Here is a 27,907-nt window from a genome sequence, read left to right on the forward strand (position 1 = left end):
TTAATAATGATCCCCTTACCTTTGTGGTATCTTTGAAAATGGGTTGGACCCAGCTCAGGCAGCAAATGGCTTAAATGTTGGTGGAAGTGGACCAGGCTTGGATTAATGTTTTATTTATTAAGCCTGACCTGATATTTAAATGGGTTGGGTTATGGCCAAATTTTTTAGCCTAAAAAGCTCGATTCATTTAAAATCCGACCCAATCAAATCCATTGACAGTTCTAATTTATATACTAGATGACTCAGGTGAGTCAACTTGATTTTTGGGATTAAAGATTTTTGCCTGGAGTTGTAAATCCCACCTGTATAGGTGAGAGCTATAACTCCTTTAAAAATAGGAGTTCACTAATTTTTTTTTGAAAAATAGGAGTTGAGTACCTTCTTGGAGTTGCAACTTCATAGAATTGGTAAATCAAACAACCAATCAAAATTCTAAAGTGGGAGTTGTAACTCCAACTCCCATTTCCAAACACGCCCTAAAATATTATATATATATGAAATTAAGAATAATAAATAATTTATTAAAATATGTTTGGATCGGATTTCTTTCGAAACAGTTTGGGTACATCCAAATCCTATCCAAAATTATTTCAGATATAAGATTTCAATTCGAATCCGATAAAAAATTCTGATTTTTCACGTTATTTTCAGATTAGATCGGTTCAGACATCAGGCATATTTCGGTGCACCAAGTCAAGGACCTCAAATTAGGCATATTGGACTCGGGTTTGACCCGTCCACCCGACCCAATAGAATGACTACTTTAATAGGGGTCCCCACTTCCCATCGTTATCCTTAGAGACGAATAACGCGTATTGCGCACCACGCGTATTCTAGAGTTAAAGACCTAGACTACCCCGATATAAATGTAGAGAGCGAGAGCCATAGAGATTAGAGAGAGAGAGAGGGAGGGAAGAGAGTTCCGTTGGGAGGAAAAAAAAAATGAGGGAGGAGGTTATAAGCTCAGGGGGAACAGTGGATCCCTTAGTGCTCGCTCGATCTTCTTCGCCTCCTCCAACTCCTGGTGCGAGGTATCAATTCTCTTTTGAAAACCCTAGATTTTGATCTTAGTAGGTTTTGTTAGGGTTTTTTTCCCCCAATACTCCGAATAATTATTCCTTATTAGGTTTGATTTATGCGTGGATTTTGTTTCTTTTAGCTGAAAATGTTCTAACTGGGGCTTTTTTTACTGAAAATATTTCATTATTTTATACTGTTTTTGGTCAATTGGAACGAATTTTAGTAACGTTGCTGCATGATGCGTGTTTCTTGTTAGTTAACGAATTTGATAAATGTGAAATTAATCTTGGTCAGGCCAAGGTTTTAAATTTCATTTTCGTCTCTCATTCGTTCACGAGTGATGTCGAGATGATTCGGGAGAGTTACCTCGGTCTCGTACAATTTTTCATTGTCTTGAGGTTATTGACATGTATCTCTAGGAAGAAATGTGTCTCTTGAAGCTTGTACTACGTACCTTCCTACTCTAGATGTGCCTGAAAGACATAGTTAATAACTAAGCAAGTAAATTGGAGAAATACTCCATCAGAAAGTAAAGAGAATTTATAAAGGAACTCCTCCCTCAAAGGAAAAGAGAAATAAAGAGTCGAAGGGGCTCAAACACAAGCAGACAATTTTAACCTTATTGAGAATTAAGATAAAGCTTGCCTAATAAGAATTTCATCTTAATTAGCTTTTTGAGTTAAAGGGGAGGGTAGGCTCCAAGCACGTGAAGAAACTATCAAAACCTTATTGAGTATAAGATAACGCTTCATTTATGAGTTAAAGGTGAGAGGACGTTCCAAGAAGGAATATAAATATGGGCATCTCTCTTCGAATAGGAGGAAAAATGGGAGAAAATAAGGAGAGGGTAGGGAGATTTGGGCCTAATCATTTTATTTATTATTAGTTATTTATTTGTCCATGAAATAGAATCTAACATAATTAATTCCTTATTCCTTCTTTCTTTGTGGGAGTTGGGGGAAAGTAAATGGGAGGTTTAGATATCCGAGTGAGCTCTTGAAATAGGTCGAAAGGACCATAGTTTATGAAAAAATGCTTGTAAGAGCATCTCTAGCCCTTACTCAAATGAAGAATTAAAATCAAATTTGAGTCAAAATAAGTTAAAAATGAGCTTTACTCCATTACTTAGATTGATATCAAATAAAGGTAGACTTTTTGATTTACCCAAATGAAGGGAGAACCAAAACTGGACTCAAATATGTTCTGGTCATATCCAATGAAGCTTTTACTTGAATGCTTCATGTCAACGGTCATCTTCTCCTCTTTGAAGAAGATGGGAATTTTTGAAAAAAAGATGAGTAAAAATTTGAGTTTGCCAATGGAGTGCTTCATATCTGTTGAAACTAACAGTCAATTCTTTACTCAAATCTAAGTAAAAAAATTAGTCATGGTTGGAGATGGCCTAATACTTAGAAAATAGTGGCTGGACTCTCTTTGGAATTTGGGGATGTCTGTGTTATTTAATTTAGGACAATGAACCACATCAACAAATTTGTCTTTGCTTAGCTCCTTGCGTATTATCTCCATTTGCTTTGGATTATATGTATTTTCTAGATTTATGCGCATTTGTACTAGTGTTGGTGCATTTCACATTAAGATTTTAGCGCCCACAGGTATTGTCAGTAGATATGACAATGTTTGTTGGGATGGAAATAGCTTAGTGCGAGTCATCTTTTAACATCTCTAAGCTTATGGAAGTTGTTTTCCACTCGCATTTTTCCTTGAAACCCCTACCCCCAGAGACACTACACACGTCCTCCTCTCACAAGTGGGAATTTGATAGCTGGTTACATCAAACATTTGACGTCACCCCCTCTGAAATGCATTTTGGATCACTTCTTTGGCATATTGACACCATTAATGTTTGACAGCCTTTGTTGGACTTGCTCACTTCTTACATGATTTGCTATTTATGTCATACTCAAATGTTTTTCATGGTGAGGATGTATATGTAGGAATTGTTTTTTTTTTTTTTTTTTTGCATGGATATAAAATGTTATTTTAAAGGGAAGCAAAATATACACAATGGAGGTTTGCGGGGGCCTACTTAAGTGATTGTAAAAGTAGAAATAAACAAAACAATGACAGAGAAAAAGTACCTAGTTTTCTCCAAGTATCGAAAATTGGACCCTCTAAACGAAAGGACGGACTGAACCTAAACTTGTACAAAAGATTGCTTTGTTTTGAAACTTGTTCATTTTGGATTTGTAGCAGTTGATTTTTTTATTTATTTCATTTTTGTTGAATAACTCTATTTTATTAGTTTTTTATGTCTTTTGTCCTTTTTAGTCTTTTTCACTTATTAGACTATTTAATCACCTTTAAAGCCTAATTAGGGCCTTGTAATTAATTTAATTTTAAGTGTTATCTTAATCAAACTTGGTATTAGAGCCTACCTCCATTGCCCGTTCCTCTCTTAAAGCCATGTTTAACACCTCTCGTCTTAGATTAAAACATCACCCCTACGAGGTTTTTAGGCCAAACGATGGCTCTTGGACCATCCACAGAGACTTGCGGCAATAGCTCCTCGGTTGTTTGCTAAACAATTGAGGCAGTCGCTAATTTTTTTTTTAATACCTACTTGACTTGCGAAACAACAAATTGCTGTTTGGGGGTTGCAATCATAGCAAGCGTGTTGTTTGGGGGCTGTGCTCACAATAGTGTTGTTTGAAGGTTATAACAAGTTGCTGTTTGAAGTTTACGGCAGCGGCATAATTGCTCTTTGGTGCCCTACGATTGAGTTAATGATTGCTTTGGTCACCTACAATAGTGTTTGATTTCGCTCCACGCCCCTTACGATCATGTATTATCACTTTTAGGGTGTTGTGATCAGTTTTTGATTTGAACTCTCTTCAAATCAAAACACATTGATTCTTTGATGGCCTCCGAGACATGTTCTTCCTCAATCATCGGTAATAGTGATGGATTGGACGGTCTTCCCTTTAATTTGATCGACTTTCCAAGCATTCAAATTAGCATCTTGAAATTAGATGGTCCTAATTATCTTCTTTGGGTACGATCGGTTGAAATGTCTATTGGTGGAAAAGGAAAGATCGGTTACCTCACAAGGGTGGAGTAACAACTTGTACCGACTGATACTACTTACCTCCAATGGTTTGCTAATGACTCTATGGTCTGTTCTTGACTAGTTACATATATGCAACCACACATTGCGGCTGATTTTATGTGTTTTAAGACCGCAAATCAGATATGGGATTATGCAAAGAGTATTTACTCGCAACGTCAAAACAATGTTCGAATATTTAATTTAGAGCGTGAGATTTTCCGTCTTTCGCAAAGTGACTATTCAGTTATCACTTATATATCATAGTTACGTGTTCGATGGAAAGAGTTGATCTTCTATTTCTCGTCCTATGCTTGGAATGACCCTTTTGATGAGGCATTATGTGTGTCGATTTTGGATAAGAATCAAGTCTTTCAGTTTCTAACCGATCTCCTAGATAAGTTTGAGTATGCTAGAGTTCATTTATTGGGTATGGATCTCTTTCCGTCCTTACAGACTGCGTATTCTTATGTCTTAGCTGATGAGAGTCATTGTACAGCTGTCCTACCCCACTCTTTTGGAGATTACTCTGTTATGTTTGTTTGCATACCTTCTTCACAGCCTCCCAGTAGATCTCTGCCTACATGTCAGCGACATAAGTGTGATCATTGTGGAAAGTTGAGTCACGTGGAGGCTTGTTGCTATGCGCTTCATGGTCATGTTAATCAACAATGTCAATTGTCTTAATGATCCTCAGCTCATGTTGTCTCTTAGTCGACTTCTGATCAAGTACTCCCTTCAGCTACTACCTCCTCGGATTCGGTATCTATGTTTTAGGTTGAGCTTGACAAGTTCAGGCAATTATTCAATCAGATGAAGACTTCATCTCAGTCTGTTTTTACTTTCGTTCACTTAGGTATCTTTGCATCTGCACATAGTGTTTCCACCACTTCCTCACCATGGATCATTGATTCTGGTGCCTTAGATAACATGACAGATATGTTCTCCCTGTTCAAAATCTATAGTATTTATTTTGGTCATCGCAAGGCTCGTCTTGTTGATGGTTTTTTATCTACTATCGTTAATCATTGTCATTTTTTTGTGACACCTTCTTTATTTTTAACTAATATACTGCATGTTTCTCAACTTACTACTAATCTTATCTCTATTAGTAGTATTACCAATAGTTTGAGTTATAGTGTCATCTTTCATCTCTCTCATTGTGTCTTTTAAGATTTGGAGTCGAAGAGGATAATTGGCATTGGACGTGAAGTGAATGGCTTGTATCTCTTGGACGCACCTGTTTTACCTATCGCTTATTCTGTTTCTCAGCTTAGTAGTAGTAGTTAGTCTAAGAAGGCATTTGTAATGCGTTAACACTTATGCTTAGGTCATATTTCCTTTGGATATTTGAAACACATGTTTCCTGCTTTATTTAATAATATCAATTCCCTTGATTTTTCTTGTGAAACTTGTCAATTAACTAAACATGTTCGTTCTCTTTATCATATTAGTATGAATACTATTGCACTTGCTCTGTTTGACCTAATTCACTCTGATGTGTGGGGTCCTTCCCTCGTTACATTTACTTTTGATTTTCGCTATTTTTTCTTGGTCATCGATGACTACAATCGTACTACTTGGGTTTATCTTATGAAACGCAAGAGTGAAGTATATGAGATTTTCAAGCAATTTCTTGCTATGGTTCATACTTAATTTGGTCGTACCGTTAAGATTTTCCATTCTGATCATGGTACCGAATATACTTATAGTGAGGTATTGAAGCTTTGTTTAGAGTTTGATATTGAGCATCAAATGCCTAACATTAAGACTCCTCAGCAGAATGGTCGATCAGAAAGGAAAAATCATCATATTTTGAAGTTAGCTCGTGTCTTCTCTATTGGTATGAACGTGCTACAATCCTATTGGGCTAATGCAGTTCTTACTGTTGTTTATCTTATTAATCGAAGTGCCTCCCGGATTCTTCAGTTTGCTACTCTCTTCCTTCAGTTCCATCCGGATCATCCCTTGTTTCTACTTTCTCCGTGTGTGTTTGGGTGCGTCTGTTTTGTTCAAATTCTTGATCAAACTTGCATTAAACTTGACCTTAAGACCGTAAAATGTAATTTTTTTTGGAGTTATTCTTCTATCCAGAAAGGATACCACTGTTATTATCCTTCTTCTTGAAGTTGTTTCGTTTCTCAGGATGTCTTTTTTTTTGAGCATACCTCATACTATACTGGCTCAGTTGGCATTCAATCTGAGTGATTTTCTCTAGATTCCCCTTATGATGACACCTCTCTCTTGTTATTTCCTTTTCCTATGCCTGTTCCTCCTTTTCTATCTACTGTCAATTCGTCACCTCCTCGATTCTAGGTTTACTCTTGGCAGCCACGCAATACTACCATCATTTCTATGTCAGACCAGCTCACTTCTAGCTTTGTCTCCTATTGTCCCTTGTGATGATCGTCCTATCGCCACTCGCAAGGGTAAACACATTTGTACTTGTCCCATTTCTAATTATGTATCTGATTTCGCTCTGTCACCCTCCTATCTGAGTTTTTCTTATCTTGTTTCCACTGTTTTTTTTTCCTAATACTGTTGTAGATGCTATTGCCAATCTTGAGTGACGAGCAGGTATGATTGATGAATTGAATGTTCTTAAAAAAACTCAGACTTGGGAATTAGTTTCTTTTTCGCCTGGGAAGAAGGTTGTGAGATGCTCTTGGGTGTTTGCTATTAACCATAATCTTGATGGTTCTATTGCTCGTTATAAGGCCCGTCTGGTGGTCAAAGGTTATACTTAGACTTATGAGATTGATTACCAGGAGACATTTGCTCCTGTTGCCTAGATCCACCATCGAGTTCTTTTTTTTTATTACTGCTATCAGAGGGTGGCCCCTCTTTCAGTTAGATGTCAAGAGTGCATTTCTTAATGGTGATCTTTAGGAAGAAGTCTCTATGGTCCAATCTCTTGGTTTTCTTGCAACTGCTTCTTTTAGACATGTCTATCGTCTTCACCGTTCTTTCTATGGATTGAAGTAGTCTCCTTATGCATGGTTTGAGCGTTTTACTAAGGCAATGCATCCGTTTGGTTTTCATTGGAGTTTTGCTGATCATACCCTTTTCTTGCATCACTCTTAGGGTAAAACTGTCGCTTTAATTGTTTATGTGAATGATATTATCCTTACTGGAGATGATTGTGACGTCATTACAGAGGTAAAATCTTACTTTGGACGTTAATTTGAGATTAAGGACTTTGGGCATCTACGCTATTTTTTGGGCATTGAGGTTGCGCGGTCCCACTTTGGTATCTTTATCTCTCAGAATAAATATGTTGTTGATTTACTTAGAGACTCCGGTCAACTTGGTTCTCGTCTCGCTGACACTCTTATTGAGTAGAATCATAGGTTGGCTGATTCTGAGGGGGAGTGTTTGTCGGATATTGGCCAGTATCAGCGTCTTGTGGGAAAATTAATCTACTTGTCTATGACTCGTCCCGACATTACCTATGCTGTTAGTGTTGTAAGTCAATTTATGTACTCACTTTGCACATCTCATCTTACTGCTGTCTATCATATTCTAAGACATCTTAAGGGATGTCCTGCTCGAGGTATTTTGTTCAGTAATCATAGTCATCTTCGCGTTGAGTATTAACATAGCAGCAAATCCAGTTTAGCATGACAGAACGAAGTATATCGAAATCGATCGACGTATCATTAGAGAGAAGATTGTTTCTGGGCAGATTTGTACTCCTTTTGTTCCTACATTTCAACAACTTACCGATATTCTTACTAAAGGTGTTAGTAAAATTACCTTTGAAGGTGTCTTGTCCAAGTTGGGCGTTGTCGATATCCACGCACCAACTTGAGGGGGGAGTGTTGAATAACTTCATTTATTAGTTTTTTTTATGTCTTTTGTCCTTTTTAGTCTTTTTTTTTTTTTTTTTTTTTTGATAAGTATAAGATTATATAAATGAAGAAGAGAAAAAGGGGGAGGCTGAGATAGCCCCCAAACAACACACGAGAATCAACCAAAAAAGAAAGAAAGCAAAAATAAAGAAACAATACAAGGATTGACACTAGTTGTCACAGATGGAATCCCAATTAAATAAGAAGTCTTGAAAGCGCACTTCCTCAAACGCTTTGTTCATCTTGGACCAAAGGAACAGGAGCCCAATAATCTCTAAAGTCACTGTGTGGAACGAGCTCTCCTTGCTATGAAATACCCTGTTGTTGCGCTCTTTCCAAAGACCCCAAGCAATAGCCGATGGAAAGATAGTCCAGAGAAGTCTCTTTCTGGAAGAGAAGATATTCAAACTCCAACTCTCCAACAGATCAAAAAAAGATAAAGGAAGAACCCAATCCACCCGGAACCGGGAGAAAAAGAACATCTAGATAGCCCGGGAGAAAGAACAATGGATAAGAATGTGATTAACAGACTCCCCATCCCTCAAACAAAGAAAACAAAAATTTGGAGTGGCCCAACCCCTCCTGATCAAATTATCCAAAGTAAGAATTCTACCCCGAGAGGCAAGCCAAACAAAAAAGGACACCTTGGAAGGTGAAAGAGCGGACCAAATAACGGAAGGAAAAGAATGAACCTCACAAAACGGGAGTAAACAACTATGAAAAGACTTAACGGAAAATTTCTTGTCCTTAGCCTTGACCCATTCTCTCCTGTCCAGCTCATTCTCCCTACATTGGAATGAATTAAGGAGACCTAGAAGAGATGTAACCTCCATCAATTCCCAATCGTTGAAGTTTCTTCTAAATCCCAGATCCCAAGAGTTTGTGACCCCATCCCTAATCAGACACTGCCTAACTGAGTTATTCTTTTTCAAAGAGCAAGCGTACAGGGATGGAAATTGAGTAGACAGAGATGAAGATCCACACCACAAGTCCTCCCAAAATCTAACCTTGTCCCCCATCCCCACTTTGTATCTAACCTTTTTAGTCTTTTCCACTTATTAGAATATGTAATCACCTTTAAAGCCTAATTAGGGCTTTGTAATTAATTTAATTTTAAGTGTTCTCTCAATCCAACTCTTAGACTACACAATAATTTGTCAATATTTTCACTAAATCTTCTTGTTCCTAGATGCCTCATAGGAATAATTTTTTTTTTTTTTTTTGATTGATAAAATTGCAAACCAATCTTTCCTAACCATAGGAATAAATTGTTATTTTGTTCCTATAAAGAGAGACATTTATTCCAAGTCACAATATTAGAGTTGTCTATTTTTTGAATATCTTTCTTTGATTCCAGAAAACATCAGTTTATTTCTCTAAGTTATAGAAATTTGGACCCTCTAAACGAAGGGACAAACTGAGCCTAAAAATTGTTCCAAAGCTTGCTTTGTTTTGAAACTTGTTTCTCGTGGCTCCGTGAATGGCACTTACTCTCACCCAATGTTGTCAAATGTGAATGATGTGCGAATATGCGATCGCATATATGATTTCTATACATATAGTAGCTTATGACATCTTGGTATATGCAATTAGGTCATTATGCCATCACATTCTTAAAATATTTGTCCAATGGTCATAATTTTTACCTTTGGGCAAAAATTGTGTTTTCCTAATAAATATCCTATTACTACCTCCCCATTCCTATAACTCTAACCTGAATATAGTAAAATGTAACGGAATTGAAAAAAAAAGGATTAGAAAAAACATTTTTCTGAAATTATTATAATAATTGTTAATTTTTCTAGAAATTTCCCATTTTTTATTTTTGGTTGTCTTTATTAAAAAATACTATTTTTGGGGGTGGTATGTGACTGCATATGCCCGCACAAAATATGTTGCAATCATTGCACGTGCTATGACTACGATGAACACCTTGAAATTCTCCCCCATTGGATCAAGATGAATGTTCGTCCTTATAGTAGATAGTAGTGAGATGGCTTAACGAACATCATCCTAATTGACGTTGGATGATGAAATTTCACAAAAATTGCATTCTTCTACTACCCAAAAACCTTTTGGTGTAGCGGATTTAATCGTGTGGATCGTTGGGAAATCAATAGCATTCATGATTGCTGGTTTTGTTGCCTCCTCATTTAAGCTTATCAGAGGCCACTCTTCTCAGATTTCCAGTCACCTTCGCCCATCTCTTTTTCTTGTTACCGTTGGCTCTAGTCTTTGCCTAAATATTTATTGAGGTAGACACATCTTTTCGCACTTCGTGCCACATCTTTCTACTAGCTTCAGCTAACCATCAAGTCCCGACTTCCTCACCTCTTTTTCTGTCGAGACATTGAAAGCCTCCAACAGTACCTCAGCAACATGCATCCACACCAGCTATTAGATTTTTCCTCAACTACTATAGATGGCGATTTGTTTTTATCCTATCTTAAATTCAAATTTTTTGTAATCCACTTTGATTGTTATCTCAGAAACAAGACCTGTAATGGGTGGAACTTGCACCTTATCCGATTACCCTTCCTTGCCCTAGCTGTCAAAAGAAGCTAGGGACTCTTGGAAGAGAAAATGGATGATGAATGAATTGTGGTACATTGAATTGTTCTTGTTATCAAACCTGTCTTTTTTTTTTTCTGGCATAAAAGTTCCCCTGGGTAAGAGCCATTGGGTGGCAGGTCCTATAACTGACATTAGTTGCATATGCAAGAATGAGTGCAGTAGAATTCTGATGGGGTTATCAAAGCTTGAAGAGTAGATTTCTATTTTATTTAGTTTTTTGTTTTAGGGCTTTATTTTTATGTTTTTGGGGCTTTTTTCATGTTTATTGGCCCATGGTGTTAGTATAATATTTATGGGTAATTTGGTAACTTAATAATGCATTTTATTTTAGTTTATAGTGGTTGGAAGTTTAGGAGAGAGGAAGTTACGAAAATTAGGTTATTTATTTGATATTTTAGTTTTATTAGGAATCTTATATTTATTTCCTTTATATATAGATTGGATTAGGATTTTTTTTTTTAATAAAGATTTTGATGATGAATAAAGAATTTCTTTCATGGAGTTTCTTGAAGTGTGTTCTCCATCATTCTTGGTGTGATTCCAACTATCTCATATCTTTTTCTTTTAATCTTAATTTTTTTTTTTCTTCCTTTTTTATTTTCTTTTAACTTTCTTGAATTCTTGACACCCCTTTTCCCTTACCCCTTAATCCTTTCGCCAGTCTCTTAACCCTTTCCCGTATCCTATTGAAAATATAATTGCAAAATTTTTCATTTTACGTTTCAACATATGACCATTGGGATTGTGATGAGAAAACGTCAAAATTAATCCTTACCCAAAATCTTAAACCAAATTCCCTAACCCCCCAAATTTTCTCTTCTTCCATCATCATCCTGTATCACATTCCCATCAAGTGTATCATAGTTGAGAAGGAGGGAACTGGTTCGGGGAGAGTGTGGGGGCAGATTTGAGACAAAAAGATGTGTTCATGTAGAAGTACAAGCTGTATGAGAGGAGTTCGTTGAGAGAGAGAGGTGGATAGGTACAAGTGTGCTGGGGTGTTTTACTTTTTTACCTTAAAAAACACGGAAGTGGTTTTAGAGAAGCACTACTCTTGAATTGTGACTGAAGTTCTTTTTGGAAATAATTTTAAAATTGAGTTATAAGCATATTTATGGCATTTTGCTTTCCTCTCAACCCATTCAAATGGTTTTGCATGATGACAATCATCAACATATCTAATCCACATCATCTTTGGACAGTTCTGCAGGGGCATCCTCACCTGCCGTTCCTACAAATGTTGGTGGTGCGGATTGGTGTGGTCATGGACAGGGTTCCAAAGCAGCTTCTCTATCATGTGTTGGTTCTCATCTCCCAAGGACTTCTTTGAGCACCAGTGCTGGCGGTTCTGCTCGTGGATCATCGCAACCTTCTTGTAGACCATGGGAGAGGGGGGATTTACTTAGGCGTCTGGCTACATTTAATCCATCAACCTGGTCTGGAAAACCAAAGGTTTGGACCTAAGCTGAGTTTCTATCGATTGATACTTTTTAAAGTAATTGATTTGTGCTAGTACAACAATTTTCGTATTCATTTTATACAAATAAGATTATAGAATTTTTGAAGGAAATGACTTACCTGTTCAGGATATTGTTGTGTCATTGCTGGCTTTATCTTATATTTTTGGTGTAAGTTATTCAAAGAGTTTAGGGGAAACTTCTTTGAAGACTTTCTTGTAAGGTCGGATAGGATGTGCAATCTCGTTGTGGGGTAGTCGGCTTTGTGTTTGGGTAGTGTTGTTGCGGTGGGGTTGCTTGTACTTTTCCTCGGGTTGGTCATTTCGACCTCCCTTTTTAATATAATCATTTTTACTTATCAATAATAAAAAGATTATAGACTTGTAAACTTCTGTTGCACGAGTATCTATTTCACATACATGTTTTTCCATCAGTCTGCAATATGCATAACAGTATATATTTGCTGAGTAATAACATGCTATTTAGGTCTGTTGATGCTTTGGACACTTGTCATTTACTAGAAAAAAGCTTTTGTTTTCTTCTGCCTTTTTATAATTCATTGCAGTCTTTTGTTTTTACCTTTTCTTTTCTTTTTTATATTTTTCCTATTATTTGAGAGGGATGTTTACAGGGTGCCAGTTCATTGGCTTGTGCTCGAAGAGGCTGGGTGAATGTTGACATTGATAAGATTGTATGCGAGTCTTGCAGTGCAAATCTGAGTTTTACTTTATTATCATCCTCGACGGCGACCAAAAGTGAGCTCCTGTCTTTATCTTAATCATTCTATTTTTATACTTTACAAATCTATTGTCAGTGCCCGCAATCTCTAGCATGCACAGATATCTTGCTACGTATTTTCGGTTCACTGCTATAGGGTTTATGTGTAATCTTTGAAGATAGTTTAATGGTTTTTGTTTTTCGCATTTTTTTTAATCAAATTACATAGATGTTTTATAAGCACTCTATCTTGTTAAGTCATGATCACTAGCCATGTTCTTGAGAATTTTGTATAGTGAAAAGTCTCCAAGTTACGTTGTATTAGTAAAGCCAAAATATTCAGGTTATTCCGTTTTTTTTTTTTCCAGGTTACTTGTTTGAGTTTTATTGGGATCTTTAGACGAAAACCTTGGAAATATGTCATTGAATTTGGAGTATAGTGTTCATTATTCCATGATTAATAAAGGTTCTTGAAGCCTACTGTCGTTTTATGCTAAAAAAGATCTTTTAAAATTAAATACAAAATCTTTGTTGTCTCGATACGAATCTTAGAAAAATTAGTGGAATGGTTTCTATATAAAACCCCCTCCCCCTCCAACGGACATAGCATGAAGAATTGTGCGGTAAAAAAGATAGGATTTAATGTGTCTTGCTTCTTGTCAATATGGATTCTGAACGTTGTTCCTGGCATTTCTCTCGCCCCAACCAAAGTACAGATAGGTATTTTTGAAAATCAGAAATCAAGAGTTATGAAACAGTAGTCATCCAAGTGCATCAATCACTTTTTTAGAATTGACCACATTTGAAAGGATTTAGAAGTGTCCTATGTGGGGCGATCGATGCCTTTGGATTTACTCCCAGCCATCACAAATTTTGATCTTGATATTCATTAATATGCATATAAATTGAGAAATTGAATGAAGAAAATAAAGATTTTTTTGAGGTTCATCGCCCAAGTTGATGACTACGTTCCAGGGAACCAATTTACTAACCTGCCATATGCAATTTTTTCTCCACTATTTCTCTAGTAAAGTAGGGTCTTTAAATAGAAAATAATATCAACCTATCCGTATAGTAACAAATCTGCAATTTAATATTTCAACCAAGATAGCTTTCCAATTTAATTTTATTTTGGACTACTTTATTTACCATGCCACATGGCCTTCATCTAATGACACCATATGGATGGCTCCTATGACTTGTATTTTTTTTTTTATAACTTGTTACACCCACAATAAGCTTGAAGGTGGGCACAATGTCTATTGCCCACTTCCAAGAGCATCAATTCTTGTTATTGGATATCCTAGTCGCTAGCCCTTCTTCATGAGAATTTAGGGATTTAGTTTTGGTCATTAACCCCGTCCCAAACACTTGAGAAGCATAGGGATTCTTTTTTTGGTGTGAATCGAGGTATCCAAGCCTCTTAGAGTACCCAACTAATCCTTAGGGCACAATCAAAATAGGGATTCTATTTTGACCTTTATATCCAATCTTCTTGGGAAAGTTTAAGGATTTATTATTGATTTCTCTATATTCCCTTCTCGAGGGACTTGATGATTGATTTTGGCCACCATTCCTTCCCATTCTTGGGAACATTTAGGAATTCGATTTAGAATTCTTACCCTTCTCAACATTCTCACTTTGCTACGCTCAAGCAATGACCATCATGTTTCTTCATTGCCCAACATCGAACTTCTTAAAACATATTGCATTACTAAAATTTCCTTTTGATTTGATTGGGATTAATCGGTTTATTTGCACTCTAGAAGCTTGTCTCCTCTTTTACTATCCAATAGTAATTCTCTGGACAACATCCTCTTGCTCTCCATCCTTACACATAATAGAGCTGAGGCAACTAAAATGGTCGTTTCAAGGTTTTCCATCAAGTTTTATTGGTCCTTTTGTGTACACACACGCACGCGTGCCACTATAATAGTCTTACTTCTTGTATTCCATGTATCCTACTTATTATAAATCCCTTAGACTCCATTGGGGTAACAATTTGAAACCAAAATTCATAAGCTAGAAGGAATGTCTTTCTTGCAAGCCGACACGTGCCCAATCAAGTTAACATAGTGCGGTTTTGTGATGTAGGACGTCTACAATCCTAGTTAGAGTTTTAGTATGATTTCTATTTTTAATTCTAGTAGGATTTCTATTTCATAGTTATGTTAGGAGTACAATTCCTTGTTAGTTTCTAATTTATTTTAAATTCGTTTTTATTATTTAGGCTGTAATTAGAAGTGCTTAGAAGTATCCTATTTGAATTCTAATAGGATTAAAAAGTTAGTATTATGTTATAGATAGGTTATGAATGTTAATTTTTGGTATTTTAGTAGGATTTTAAGTTGTTACAATGGAGTTATCTATAGAAAGAACTCCAAGTCCAAAAATTCAAACAATCAATAATCAATTCAATTATCTTCTCTTTTAATTACTTTTTAGCTTTATGCTTTATTTTCTTTTAAGTTATTGCTTGTTTATCAATTGAATCTATTGATTCAAATTGATTTTGGGTGTTCCATTGAATACAACATATCGAATCTATTGATTCACACGCTTACTCTACGTTAAGTGGTATTAGAACTTTTGCCATATTCATGGCTGGTGAAAGACATCACTAAAACTGAATTGAAAACCCAATTTGAGAAGTTTGAAGAAGGTGAACATCTCAGTTGTATTATTCGCAACTTATTGCCAGTACAACATGTTCATCCTTTAACTCAACATGGTCTTTTTCGGACTACATGCAAGGTGTAAGATAAGTTATGTCAATTAATTATTATTTTTGATTGATAAAGATAAATTTATTAAAAAAAAGAGGTGGTGGGGGGGGGGGGGGGTCGAGGTGACCAACCCAAAAACAAAGAGAACCAACAAGAAAAACGACATAATGACATAACAAAAGAATATTAAAAACAAACAACACGCAAACGACTAGTTACTCTTGAGGCAACGAACAAATCCTATCTTATCGTACAAGAAAATCTTCAAAGAAAACTCCCTTAAATTCCTTGTGGAGTTTACTCCAAGAGAACGTGAGCTCCAAAATAGAAAGAACTAATGCTTCTATTGTAGAAACTTTCCCCTTAAAAATGCAATATTGCGGTCTTTCCAGATACCCCAACAAATTGTAAATGGAGTCAAGAACCAAATAATCCGTTTAGAAGATGAGAATGATACTCCCCACGCCAATCAGGATTCCAAAGCCGACTTGACTGAACGAGGAAAACAACTCACTATCTTGAATAAAGACAAGAAGTGCCAATTAATCATAGATAGTGGAAGTTTGGAAAATATAATTTCAAGCCAAATAATTGATGCACAATTGATGCACTCAAGCTACCCACTAACACAACACTCTACACTTTATTTTATAGGCTGGTTGGACGAGGAGTGCAAGAAGAATGTGATAAGCTAATGCTCTCTTTCTTTTAGCATTGGGCAATATAAGGATGAGGTTATATGTGACATCGTCCCAATAAGAGCATGTCACATCCTATTGGAAAGTTTTAGTAGGATTTCTATTTCTAATTCTAGTAGGATTTCTATTTCATAGTTATGTTAAGAGTATAATTCATTGTTAGTTTCTAATTTGTTTTAAATTCGTTTTTATTATTTAGGTTATAATTAGAAGTGCTTAGAAGTGTCCAATTTGAGTTCTAATAGGATTAGAAAGTTAGTATTATGTTATAAATAGATTAGAAATGTTAATTTTTGGTATTTTAGTAGGATTCGAAGTTGTTATGATAGAGTTATCTATATAAAGAGCTCCAAATCCGAAAATTCAAACACTTAATAGTCAATTCAATTATCTTTTCTCTTTTAATTACTTTTCATCTTTATGCTTTATTTTCTTTCAAGTTATTGCTTGTTTATCAATTGAATCTATTGATTCAAATTGATTTTGAGTGTTCCATTGAACACAACCTATCGAATCTATTGATTTACACGCTTCCGCTACGTCATTTTGGGAGTATACTTGGTGTGGGGAGAGTCCTCTTATGGATCAATTCTTACTTCTTTTTGGATTGACTTCAAAGAAGGTTCTTGCCATCTTGAGCTTTTTGGTTTCTCAGGATGGGGTGATTTCGTGTGATTATGGGTTTAGAAGGGCATTTAATGATTGGGAATTAGAGGAACTGTCAAGATTTTTGAACCGCACAGCAAGGTCTAATTTGGATTATGAGTTGGATGGTGAAAGATGATTTATTTTCAGTTTTATCGTTATTTGCAGCAAGTGGATGGGTTGCTCTTTATGACAGTGGGGTTTGGGATCCGAAAGTTCTGTCAAAGATTCATTTTATTTCATTTGGACTGAGGCTTTGGGCAAATGTCTTACTCTGGATAGTCTCATTTGTGGAGGCCTGTGCACCCCAAACTTTTGTTGTTTGTGCAATAAAGTTGGGGAATCAGTGATCACTTATCCATTGTGCAATGACCCGTGAGGTTTGGGGTCTCTTCCTAGTGCTTTTTTGGAGTTTCTTCTTGCCTTACCAAGCTTGGTAAAAAGTCTTTTTGAGTTGTGCATGTCGTTGGGGGTTGGCTTCAGATTTTTGTTGTCAATCAATCCTTTCGCAATTCATTGGGGCCTATGGAAAGAGAGAAACCGCCACATTTTTTAGAATAAAGATCTTCATGTTTAAGATCTGATCGTCCTGTTCTTGGTTTCATATTTTTCTTGGTTTAAAACTTTTAAAAAATTTGCTGTATTTTTTGAGGACTTCATGGGCAGATGGGAGTGCGTCTGTGGTTTGTTTCCCATGAAAAAAATAATGATAATAAAATTGTCATCCTTGTGAAATGTGGTTGCAAGGAGCTTGTTGCATTGAATGCAGCTGTTAGCTATAGGGCTTAAAAGGGGGTCAGGCTCAGGCCGGATATGAATGCGGCTGTCAGATTTGGATCACTCGGATTTCAGATAAAATCCGTCCCATTTTAGGCCCTAGTTAGCTGATGTGCAGCTTGGCGGGTGTTTTCAAATTTCTTTAGAATGGTTGCTCTTTATCATGGTTGGAAATGATTTACTTATCAAAAAAAAGAAATGATTTCTGTTAAGAGCCTTCATTGTTCGTTTGACAGAGTCCCGTAGTTCCTTTTTCTATGACAACGATGGTTTATTATGTCACTTCATTCTGCTGAGGGACACATATTTGGTCGTTAACTTTGTCCTGAACATAACTTGGTAGTATTACTTTAAGCATCCTAAGGATGGTTTGGATCTGTTAGTGATTCCTTTGGGTTTGTTGGGGTTTTTATGTTGTAAACCCCGAGCTACCTTATTATCTGAAGTCCTGAGATATGTCTTATACTGTCTTTGTTTTCAAATGGCAATTTCCATGTTACCTACTTGAATGGCTCCTATGTGGTGGCCAAATTTTAATGTAGAGTTTCTTAACAGGACTAGATGGCGATTGCATGATATAGATATGTAGACCCTAAAATTTTGGTGATTTAAGCTTGTAAAATATCTTTTCTGCTGTGGTGAATTTCATGTATGACATCTTTCTTTGTAGCTTCCATGTAGAAACAAGTACATTAACATCTAATTTCTTTCTACCTCCATCAGCTTACTAACATTGACTATTTTTCATTTGTTTTTATTGAAGTTGCTAGTGCCAGTGAAGCCTTTGCAAAGCAGCTTGATGATGGGCACAATATCTCTTGTCCATGGAAAGGAAATAGCTGTGCGGAAAGCTTGGTGCAGTTCCCTCCAACCCCCCCATCAGCCCTAATTGGGGGTTTTAAAGATCGATGTGATGGATTACTACAGTTTCAATCTCTTCCTGTTATAGCAGCATCTGCAATTAGTCAGATGCGGATTTCTCGGGGCCCACAAATTGACTGTTTCCTATCCCAATCACTAGCTTTCATGGCTGGGGAATCGGGTTTTAGGGCAGAGAGCATCGCAGGATTAGAATCCTCCCGAGAAGGGGCTTTGTGTAGTTACTCTCATGTAAAATATTTATAACTCTTATTTACATTGGTACTCTGCTCAGTCATTTGCTTATTGTCTCCTAATGTACCATTTTGTCTACCATCTTCCTTTTTCAGGCCCAAAAATTGATAAGTCTGTGTGGTTGGGAACCAAGATGGCTTCCAAATGTTCAAGATTGCGAAGAACACTCTGCTCAATCAGCTAGAGATGGATGTTCTTTTGGCCCTCAAGATCCTGGACATGGAAAAAATGCATTTTCTGCTTCAGCTAGAAAAGAAACTGGAAAGAGAAAAATATCAGTTCTAGAGTCTAGATGTGAGTCTAGATCCCCTATGTTAGATTGTAGCTTATGTGGTGCTACTGTCAGAATCTGGGACTTCCTTACTGTTCCTCGTCCTGCTCGTTTTGCTCCCAGCAATATTGGTACCCCTGAAACGAGCAAAAAAATGGCACTGACACGTGGAGTTAGTGCCGCAAGTGGAATTAGTGGTTGGGTTGCAGCGGATGGTGCGGAGAAAGAACAGACCGAGTGCCGTGACGAAGCAGCAACAGATGAGGTTAAATCACCGTCAAATGCAGGTGTTGATTTAAATCTTACTATGGCTGGGACGTTACAGTCGACTCAATTAGGCATTGATTCGATGCCTAAGCAAATTCAGGATACAGCTATTGGAAGGGATCTAAGGATTGGGCAACCTTCAGGCAGTGAAGTTGGTGATCGTGCAGCTTCGTATGAATCACGGGGACCGAGCACTCGGAAACGAAACATTGAAGGAGGTGGGAGTACGGTTGACAGGCCACAGTTGAGGATGCAACAAGCTGACAGCATAGAAGGAACCGTCATTGATCGTGATGGCGATGAGGTGAATGATGGCAGTCAATATTCAGCTGGGCCTTTGAAGCGTGCCCGTGACTCGGATATTTTTGATACATATCATTCGTCATATCGGAGAGATTCATATGGTGCTGGTCCTAGCCATTCTATGGGTTTTGGATTAGATATAGATGTTAACAGAAGTGATCCATTCCAACAAGGAAATAGCCAAGTTGTTGGTCTCCCATCCACTAGAGAATCGGCACGAGCATCTTCTGTTATTGCAATGGATACGATATGTCACAGTGCAGATGAAGATTCTATGGAAAGTGTCGAAAATTATCCCGGGAATCTCGATGATGCCCATTTTTCGTCTCCAACTATATATAAGAACCCTGACATGAATGATGCATCGGAGTTTAACTACAGTAATCAAGCACAGCAGAGCACTTGTTTCCAACCCGCTGTTGGAAGAGTTGATGGAGAAATCGGTGGAAGCAGCACGAATGATGGAGAGGAGATATTGAACACGGAAACTGTGAATGCTCATGCTAGGGGTGGTTTCAGTTTTGGTATCAGTGGGGGAAGTGTTGGTATGGGTGCAAGTCACGAGGCTGAAATCCATGGGACTGATGTTTCTGTCCATAGAGGAGATAGTGTCGTTGGGGAAGCTGAACCGATTGCCGAAGTTACTGAAAATCAAGGACAAACAGGTGAATCTGCTCCGGATCCTGGGCTAATGGATGAATTTGTTCCTGAAGAGATGGATAGAGAGGATCCTCATGGTGATAGTCAGGACGTGATGTCTCGATCTGTTGGAAGAGCAGATAGTGGCTCGAAAATTGATGGTTCAGCTAAGGCTGACTCAGTTGAAAGTGGTGAGAAGATGAGCCAAAGCCATATACTAGCTCATGACAACAATGCCCATCATTCTCTTTCTTGCAATGCCATGGTGCATTCGGGTTGTGAAGCTTCCAAGGAGGAGGTGACTCAGGCTGGCAAGGCATCCCTTAATGATGATTGCACGTTTATTGAGTCGGATTATGTGGCTGGAAATGGGATAGGTGACTACTGTTACTTCACTGTTTTGTGTTTTGTTTAAAATGTCATTTTCACATTCTTTCATTCCCTTTATCCTCCCCTTTTTGATTTTATCCTTTATGAGATGTAACCATTTTTGGTGCCAGTTTGTGTCGTATTGTGTGGATACTGGTAAGCTTGGCATGTGCTGAAATATCCACTCATCTTAGCTTATAAGAGTTAAAACAGGTTCATTCTCCCAAGTATGTAATGCAGAGGAAAATCTCTATCACACTTGTCATACTTGTTTATAGGATATTCTCACATATACCGGTTGATCTTTTTGTTTCCGAACTGGTCCAAGTTGTTGACTTGGTTAGTTATCTATGTCTATTATAGTAGTACTGCTCCATGTTAAAGGGGAAAATATTTCGTAAAGCTAGCAAAGGGGTTAATACCTCTTCTATTGACTAGTTTACTGGTTTGCGAGCTGGTAAGTAAGATTTGTTCTTTCCTCTCTTACATAAATTGTTTTGGCTTTCTACCTATTAATCAGCTTTCTTAATGTTGTTAAATCTTGAAAGACCATATAAATTATGAATTCATATTGTCAAAAAGTAGGCCTACCAAACGGTTCTTCAGAAGTTTGAAAAAAATAAAAATAAATAAAAAGCTCTTAGAAATAACATCGAAGAGAAAAAATATATTTTGTGGAAGCCACTCATTTTATGTGGCTCTTTTCCATACCTGTAGATCTGAGTCAGATTGCAGTTCTTTTGTTTCCAAAGATCTCTAACAGAAACTTTCCTTTTATTTTAACACCCCTCCCAACTTTCATCTCCAAGAGATACACATGAATCATTTTCTTTTTTTACCTTTTTAATTATGAGGCATGTGTCCCTTTGACCTGCCATGTGATCATGCTCAATTATTTTAATATATTTTGTTGGAAATGAGGCTCTTTTTTTTTTCCTCACTTGGTGACACTTTCTGGAACACTAATTTGGTCAGGGCCACCCAATGGAGAAAGCAACTACGAAGAAGCTGTAGAGTTCGATCCAATCAAGCTTCACAATCTTTTCTGTCCTTGGGTGAATGGAAATGTTGCTGCTGCTGGCTGTGGTAGTGGTTCCAGTTCCAGTGCAGGTGCTGTAGCTCTTTGTGGGTGGCAGCTGACATTAGATGCCTTGGATGCTTTCCAATCGTTAGGGCATCTTCCTCAAACAGTGCAGTCTGAGTCTGCAGCATCTTTATATAAGGTTTTTAGGACTTCACTATTCACTCTATTAAAAGAAGAAACTTTTTATTCTCAAATTATATCTGAACTTGTTGATCTGTGTATATTACTTAGAGGCGTCATACCATAATTGTTCTGTTTTCTTTATCTTTATGCTTGCAAAAACAACTGCAGTTAAGAGAGAGAAAATGAAGTTGCAATATCAAAGTTCTACTAGTACCTATTGATTCAGAACTGTAATATTAAATTTCGACATATTTCCATGAAACATATCGAAATATTTCCATTTTCACAAGGTCTGATACAAAATTTAACCTACAGTTTCATTATGCATATGTTTCGGTGGAAATCACTAATCATTTTGCTAAATATTTCGAGGAATTGTGAATTTCGACCGAAATAATTAGATGTTAGATATAAAAATGTAAGATTTTTGAGGAAATATTTTGATGGATAGTAAATTTTGACAAAATATTCATATAAATACTCACATACGATATTCATGATCTAATTAGTTAGATATATCAGAGTGTATTTATATATATAATGAATTTTTTTTAACAGATTATAATATTGTGATAATGTACTACATAAAGTTTGTTCATTTAAGAAATTAGTACATATTAAAGTAGTTGTAGTTATGTGATATCATTATTCTTGTTTATAAGAAATGTATAGTTGTTTTGAGTGTCGGTCTCTTAGATACTCATGCCAATGTCTAACCAAACGTCACTAATCTTCATTTTCATGATTCATATGATTGTTTATTATAGTTCGATGACTTACGAGTATGTTTTCATGTATGTTTGATTATTTCCTACACTTTCCATAAAACTTACTAAACATTTCTATCCTTCCATAATTTCATAATATTTCTATCATTTGCGTAAAATTGTTTTGATTTCTACATTGGTCGAAATATTTATAGGAAATATTTCCATTTCCAAGATGATCGAAGTAGAAATTTAATACCTTGCTCACAACTTGGTTAAGCAGATTCGGTTTGCTAGTTTCCTAGTGTCAAGTCCCAAGTCCAATTTTAGTGTTGATCATGAATTTCCATAGCCATTGAGAGGCTTTTCGACTGGAGCAAGAGGGCCATCAATTTCTTATCTCCAGTTTGCAGATGATACAGTAGTGTTTCTTGATGACTCTTGGTCCAATAGGGTTTCTCAGTTGCTTATATGTTTGTTATGAGGTTGTTTTTGGGTTTATATTAAATTTGTAGAAAAGTAAGATATATATGGTTGGGTTGGTTACTACCAATGGGGAGTTGTTGGTGGCAGGTGTGAAGTTAATGCTTTCCCTTCCGTTTGAGTTTACCTCTTGGACTCTTTACAACAGTAAGGCTGTGTGGGACCCAGTGATTGAGAAGGTGAATAAGAAGTTAAATTGTTGGAAAGTCATATATTTGTCGAACAGTGGTTTGATTGCTCTTATTAAGAGTACCTTGGTTAGAATTCTATTGTATTTCCTCACTTTGATCCTATTAGTGTTTTGGCCGTAACTTTCTCAAAACTCATAAGAATCACAAAAATTTTGGTCTCTTTGGATATATAACTGAATAACCTTGCAAACGATACAAAAACCAATCTAATAAGATAAGTTTTGATCCCTCAAATAAATTCTTAGTAAAAGTGGCGTGAATGGTACACATACTTAAATCAAATTCCTAAAAATCTAATAATAAGATTTGAAAACAAATAGGACTAAAAAACAAATGACATAGGCTCATAACTAAAACCCAATTACTAAAATAAAATAAAATCCGAAAACTAAAATATGGCCCAAATAGGTTACGCCCATGAACTCTGATTTCCCCATTAGTAATGAGGTCAATGTACATCAGGCTGATTCCATCATTTCTCATTTTTAAATAGTAATTATACTTTTAAGTACACACACGTAATTTTATGGACTTCGTATTATATATCTTGACATATTTGTCTCTACGATAGAATATCTTCTCATTCTCATCTTTGAAAATTCCTTCTTTGAGATATGTTTTGTTCTTTTCCCCCCTTTTAAAGCGTAACACTGACATGAGATACTTCTCCCAGGATGAGCACCTAAATCCCAATCAAAAACTCTTGGGACACCACTCTGTAAGCAAAAGTCATGGAAAACACTGAGGTTTGATCTCAAGAACAGGTACATTCAATTTTAATCCGTTATTAGTAATTGAAGTTTTATACCTTCCTGTGTTATTGAACATTTATTTTATGAATAGTGGTAAATGAAAGTGTGTATAACATAAGTCGAGTTACAATCTCTGTTGCAGGGATGATTTTACAGAAAATTGTTGTCTTGCATAGAAATTGATGTCAAATACATATAATTTATTTTTGAAACCAATACCTCAGCTTTCCTCATAAAATGAATTGCCTCATCATCTCACATTCTCTTGGTGTTTGTATGCCAGTCTTATTAAGCATGTTTTTTTTCTCAAAATTTGGTTGGTACAGCTATTAAAAATATTTAATTGATGGTATTGTAAATGTTACGAGAGTAGGTGGACATTTACCAGTTAAATAGTAAGTCTTCCTTTCTTTGATTTCTCTGAAAAGTTCCCTACTAAAATCATAACTTACCTTTTGACCGCAGAAGTCAACTCTATATCAGCTGCGGCATATCTGCACTGTAAGGTGGTGGGATTGGAAACCTAGGAAATAAACTGACCTCTTAATAAAATTTAAGCATAAAAACATGCTGAATTTAAAACATTTTACATGATGCTTTTAAGATTTATTACCATATCTAGAATTAACTGTTCCCTTTTCTAAAAATAAAACTTGAATTTGAAACACATAATCAACAAATCTTGATTTACACACGACTTGGCAAATCATGAAATTTCTCGGTATACTTCCATATAGCTAAAACACTGAATAGCATGGTACTACCCTATACTACAAATGGCCGTTTCTTCTCATATCATAAAACTTGTACATTTTTTAATAATTATCAATTGCATCTATAGAAAAAATAATAAAATACTAATTTAAAACAATTAAATCGAAGTAATGAGTCAGTTATTTACACTCACAAGTCATCAACGAACACTGATGAAATAGATCACAATCTTTATTGTCTCATCTGATGTTTGTGGCAAAAAAGTTATGGAATCCTTCAAATTTCTCACATCCTGTTACACCAAAACAGAATATAACAGAATCTAATAAAATAAACAACCAATAAAATCCCTCAATGGGTTGAAAAATCCATCCTTTTCTATTTGAAATCTTAGTGCTAGGATTATCTTTAAGGTTGTCCTATTTAGAATTGTCATAGGGAATGAGAGAAATTTGGAGCATAGGTTAGGAAAGATTGGACCAGGGGGTCTCTAAAATGGTCATTGAGTTGAGAGTTTTTGAAAAAAGGAACTTTCAGCTCATTTAGATGATTCTCAAAGGCCTTTAGGGAGGTTAGGTGGGCAAAAGAGGATTGGAATATCAGAGGGAAGTCATAAGAAAAACCTAAATTGCTAAAGGAACTTTAGGTATTAGATTGTGCTTTGAAGGATTATCTACCTAGGTTGTCCGGTGAGTATAGAAGAGGGAGGAGTCCAAGAGTTACTAATCACAGTTAAGTACTCTCATGACATGTAAATGGTTTGCGGAATAGATCAAAAAAGAACTATGGTGAAATTTGACATAGGGTTGAGGAACCCAAGCCCGGTTGTTCTTTAGGAGGCAAAACTACGAGTCATGGATGCAAGTTTAATCCATGACTTTTGGGGGAGAGGAGCGATTGATTGGTGTGACCTAACGATTGGTTTGGTGGGGAGTACTGTGGTCATTTGGTTCAAAAGACCAATGGAGGTGTTGGATATGTTAATTGGGGCCTTTTTAATATCTCTGTGAAATGCGTGGAGAAGGATTTTGCTTGGGCGTTTTCAAGGATCTATAGCTTGTTGATTGCAAAGGGGAGAGCTCCCTTTTGGGAGGATTTGCATAACGTGGCCTATTGTTGGGATGAATCATGGTGTTTTGGAGGGGGATTTCAATTAAGGTTCTCCTTCGAGAGAAGGAAGTTATAGGAAGCAGAAGTATGAACATTTGACTTACTTCCATGATGGAGTTTTTTCTCATGGTCAAACAATCAAGATTGTCCCAAACTCCCACCTTATGCAAGTTAAGACAAAATCTTGGTGTCCTCTCTTTGTAAGATTATTATATATATATATATATATATATATTGTGTGGGTGGGTTTTTTTTTTTTTGGGGGGGGGGGGGGAGGAGGAGAGTATTATTTGGCCGGTCATCCCTGTCATTTTTTAGATAGATTCTATTGCCACACCAACTTTTGCTAGCGTCATCCTATTTTATTTGCAAATCACGGAAGAATTGCACACATCTTGGGAAGTGTTAGTAAAAGTTGGTATGGCAATAGAAGCTCGCTTAAAAAAAAAAAAAAAAACTTATTGTTGTTGGAAGCTCCCTTGACTGGTCTCACCTCCCACCATGATGCTTATCGCACTTAGGGATAGTGTTCCCCTTCCTTGGCTCAGCAGCCACTAGTTGCATTATCGCCCTCCAGTGACATTGCCCTCAAGCAACTTAGTCACTTGAACTCACTTCACAGGGTTCCCTATGAACCATTCCCAAATACCCCATGAATTCGTGCTCAAAAATTAAAGATGGGCCCCAAAATTAATAAACATCCCATTTGCTCATCATCTTGTGATAGCAGTTTGGAGGGAATGATTGCCTGTGATAGGTGATGTTTTAAGTGAAGGAGCACCAAAACAAACCATGAAAGAATAATTTTTCAATTGAACCCCAGAAGTCCAATCCACGAAATGTTCAACTATGTAACATTTAGTTTGTGATCGGAATTTGATCTGATAACAGATAGTTTAATTTTTTGTTTGTCTAGGATTCCTCTTTGCCCTGCCTATTCTGAAAAATGACAAATCTAAATTTTCATTTACAAGAGTATTGAAACTTCAGCCCTATTATGATTGTTGCTTGTTGCATATGCACTAGTCTGATCCTGCATGTTTTTTACTTCACTAATGCATTCAAAATGTTAATACTATGTTGCCAGAACCTCTAATATCATGGATAAAACCATACCCATTTTGCAAATGTTCAGGTCTGCGATCAATCAGGTAACATGGTTGGATATCGTTGCAGTTGCCGTTGCCATCGGTGGGGTTAAAACTGGCGTAATTTTATTTTTATTGTTATTAAGAGATTCAAGATATGTTCTTATGGAATTGAATTAGGAAAGATAATTTACCCTATTTGATCAAAATGTTTGACTGCCAGATCTTTTCACAGTTGCAATTAGTGGCTTCTGTAATAAATTGTGAATTTTTGCAGAACTCTGCCTTTTTTTTTATTATTGAAAAAACTCTATATATATACAAATAAGACTTCAATTATATTAATAAAATATGAGCTTATGTAGACACATTTGTATTATTTATAACACCAAGGAAATTAAATATGGTGTTTGGTGAGGATAAATGTGCTACTTTTTTATTTTAGTGACCACTTTTCCATCTCTTGCTCCGTGGGAAGGTTTATTTTTGTTGAGAATTTCTATTGGCACGCCAACTTTTGCTTATACCATGCCAAATAAAATTGAAGAAAACTAGTCATCTATAATTCTGTTTCTTAGAAAAGCAATCCTAAATGAATTTGATTTAAAAAATTATTTTCAAATACAAAAAATAAAAAATAAATTCTTTTGGCACCTCAACTTTTGCTTGTTACACCAAAGTTACATATTATTTATCACTTCCCAATGAAAAATTAACCATTCAACGTTTCCTGATAAAAAATTTCTTCATTTGTACATGATAATAGAAAAGGCATAAATCGATGAACATCTACTCCAGCCTCTTGATGTTGATCTCATGCGTCTCTCTTTCACCTCTCTCCATTAAAGAGAAAATATTCAGACTTGATGTTCTTTTCTAAAGTAAAAGAAAGTTGGGGTTTACTTGGAGTGCCAACAGAAGTTCTCAAATAAAAAAGTTTCAAATAAGAATGCTTATGTATGTGTGGGTTGGGATACGTGGTCTCATGGAAAAGGAACTCCTGTGTTCGCACGTGATCCTACTCATGTAAATACTAGATCTAACAGAGTTATTTGATTTGATGTTGGGATGCATATTTTATTTTAAGAGGTGAATTTTCCATTTACTCGGTCGGGTCATGTGTGAATATTGAAGTTTCTTTTTCACGGTTGTACATATCCTTTC

The 27,907-nt window shown here is 36.3% G+C and overlaps 1 protein-coding gene across 2 annotated transcripts; it reads left to right on the forward strand.

Moving 5' to 3' along the window:
• The first annotated feature begins 870 nt into the window (after positions 1–870).
• LOC147390664 (IAP-like protein 1) lies at positions 871–27,107 on the forward strand. Of its 2 annotated transcripts, none has more exons than XM_086458025.1 (8): positions 871–1,031; positions 11,712–11,961; positions 12,598–12,721; positions 18,293–18,639; positions 18,738–20,499; positions 21,467–21,714; positions 23,753–23,843; positions 26,743–27,107. In XM_086458025.1, the coding sequence occupies exons 1-7, from the start codon at positions 943–945 to the stop codon at positions 23,822–23,824; spliced, it is 2,892 nt and encodes a 963-aa protein (XP_086314151.1). In that variant the 5' UTR covers positions 871–942; the 3' UTR covers positions 23,825–23,843; positions 26,743–27,107. The 2 variants fall into 2 exon arrangements, with proteins under 2 accessions (XP_086314151.1, XP_086314148.1); XM_086458022.1 differs by having other exon boundaries at positions 26,791–27,107.
• Positions 27,108–27,907: the final 800 nt, after the last annotated feature.

This window comes from Akebia trifoliata, chromosome 11 (assembly GCF_017979445.1).
Source record: "Akebia trifoliata isolate Shusen 1 chromosome 11, ASM1797944v1, whole genome shotgun sequence".
Lineage (NCBI taxonomy): Eukaryota > Viridiplantae > Streptophyta > Magnoliopsida > Ranunculales > Lardizabalaceae > Akebia > Akebia trifoliata.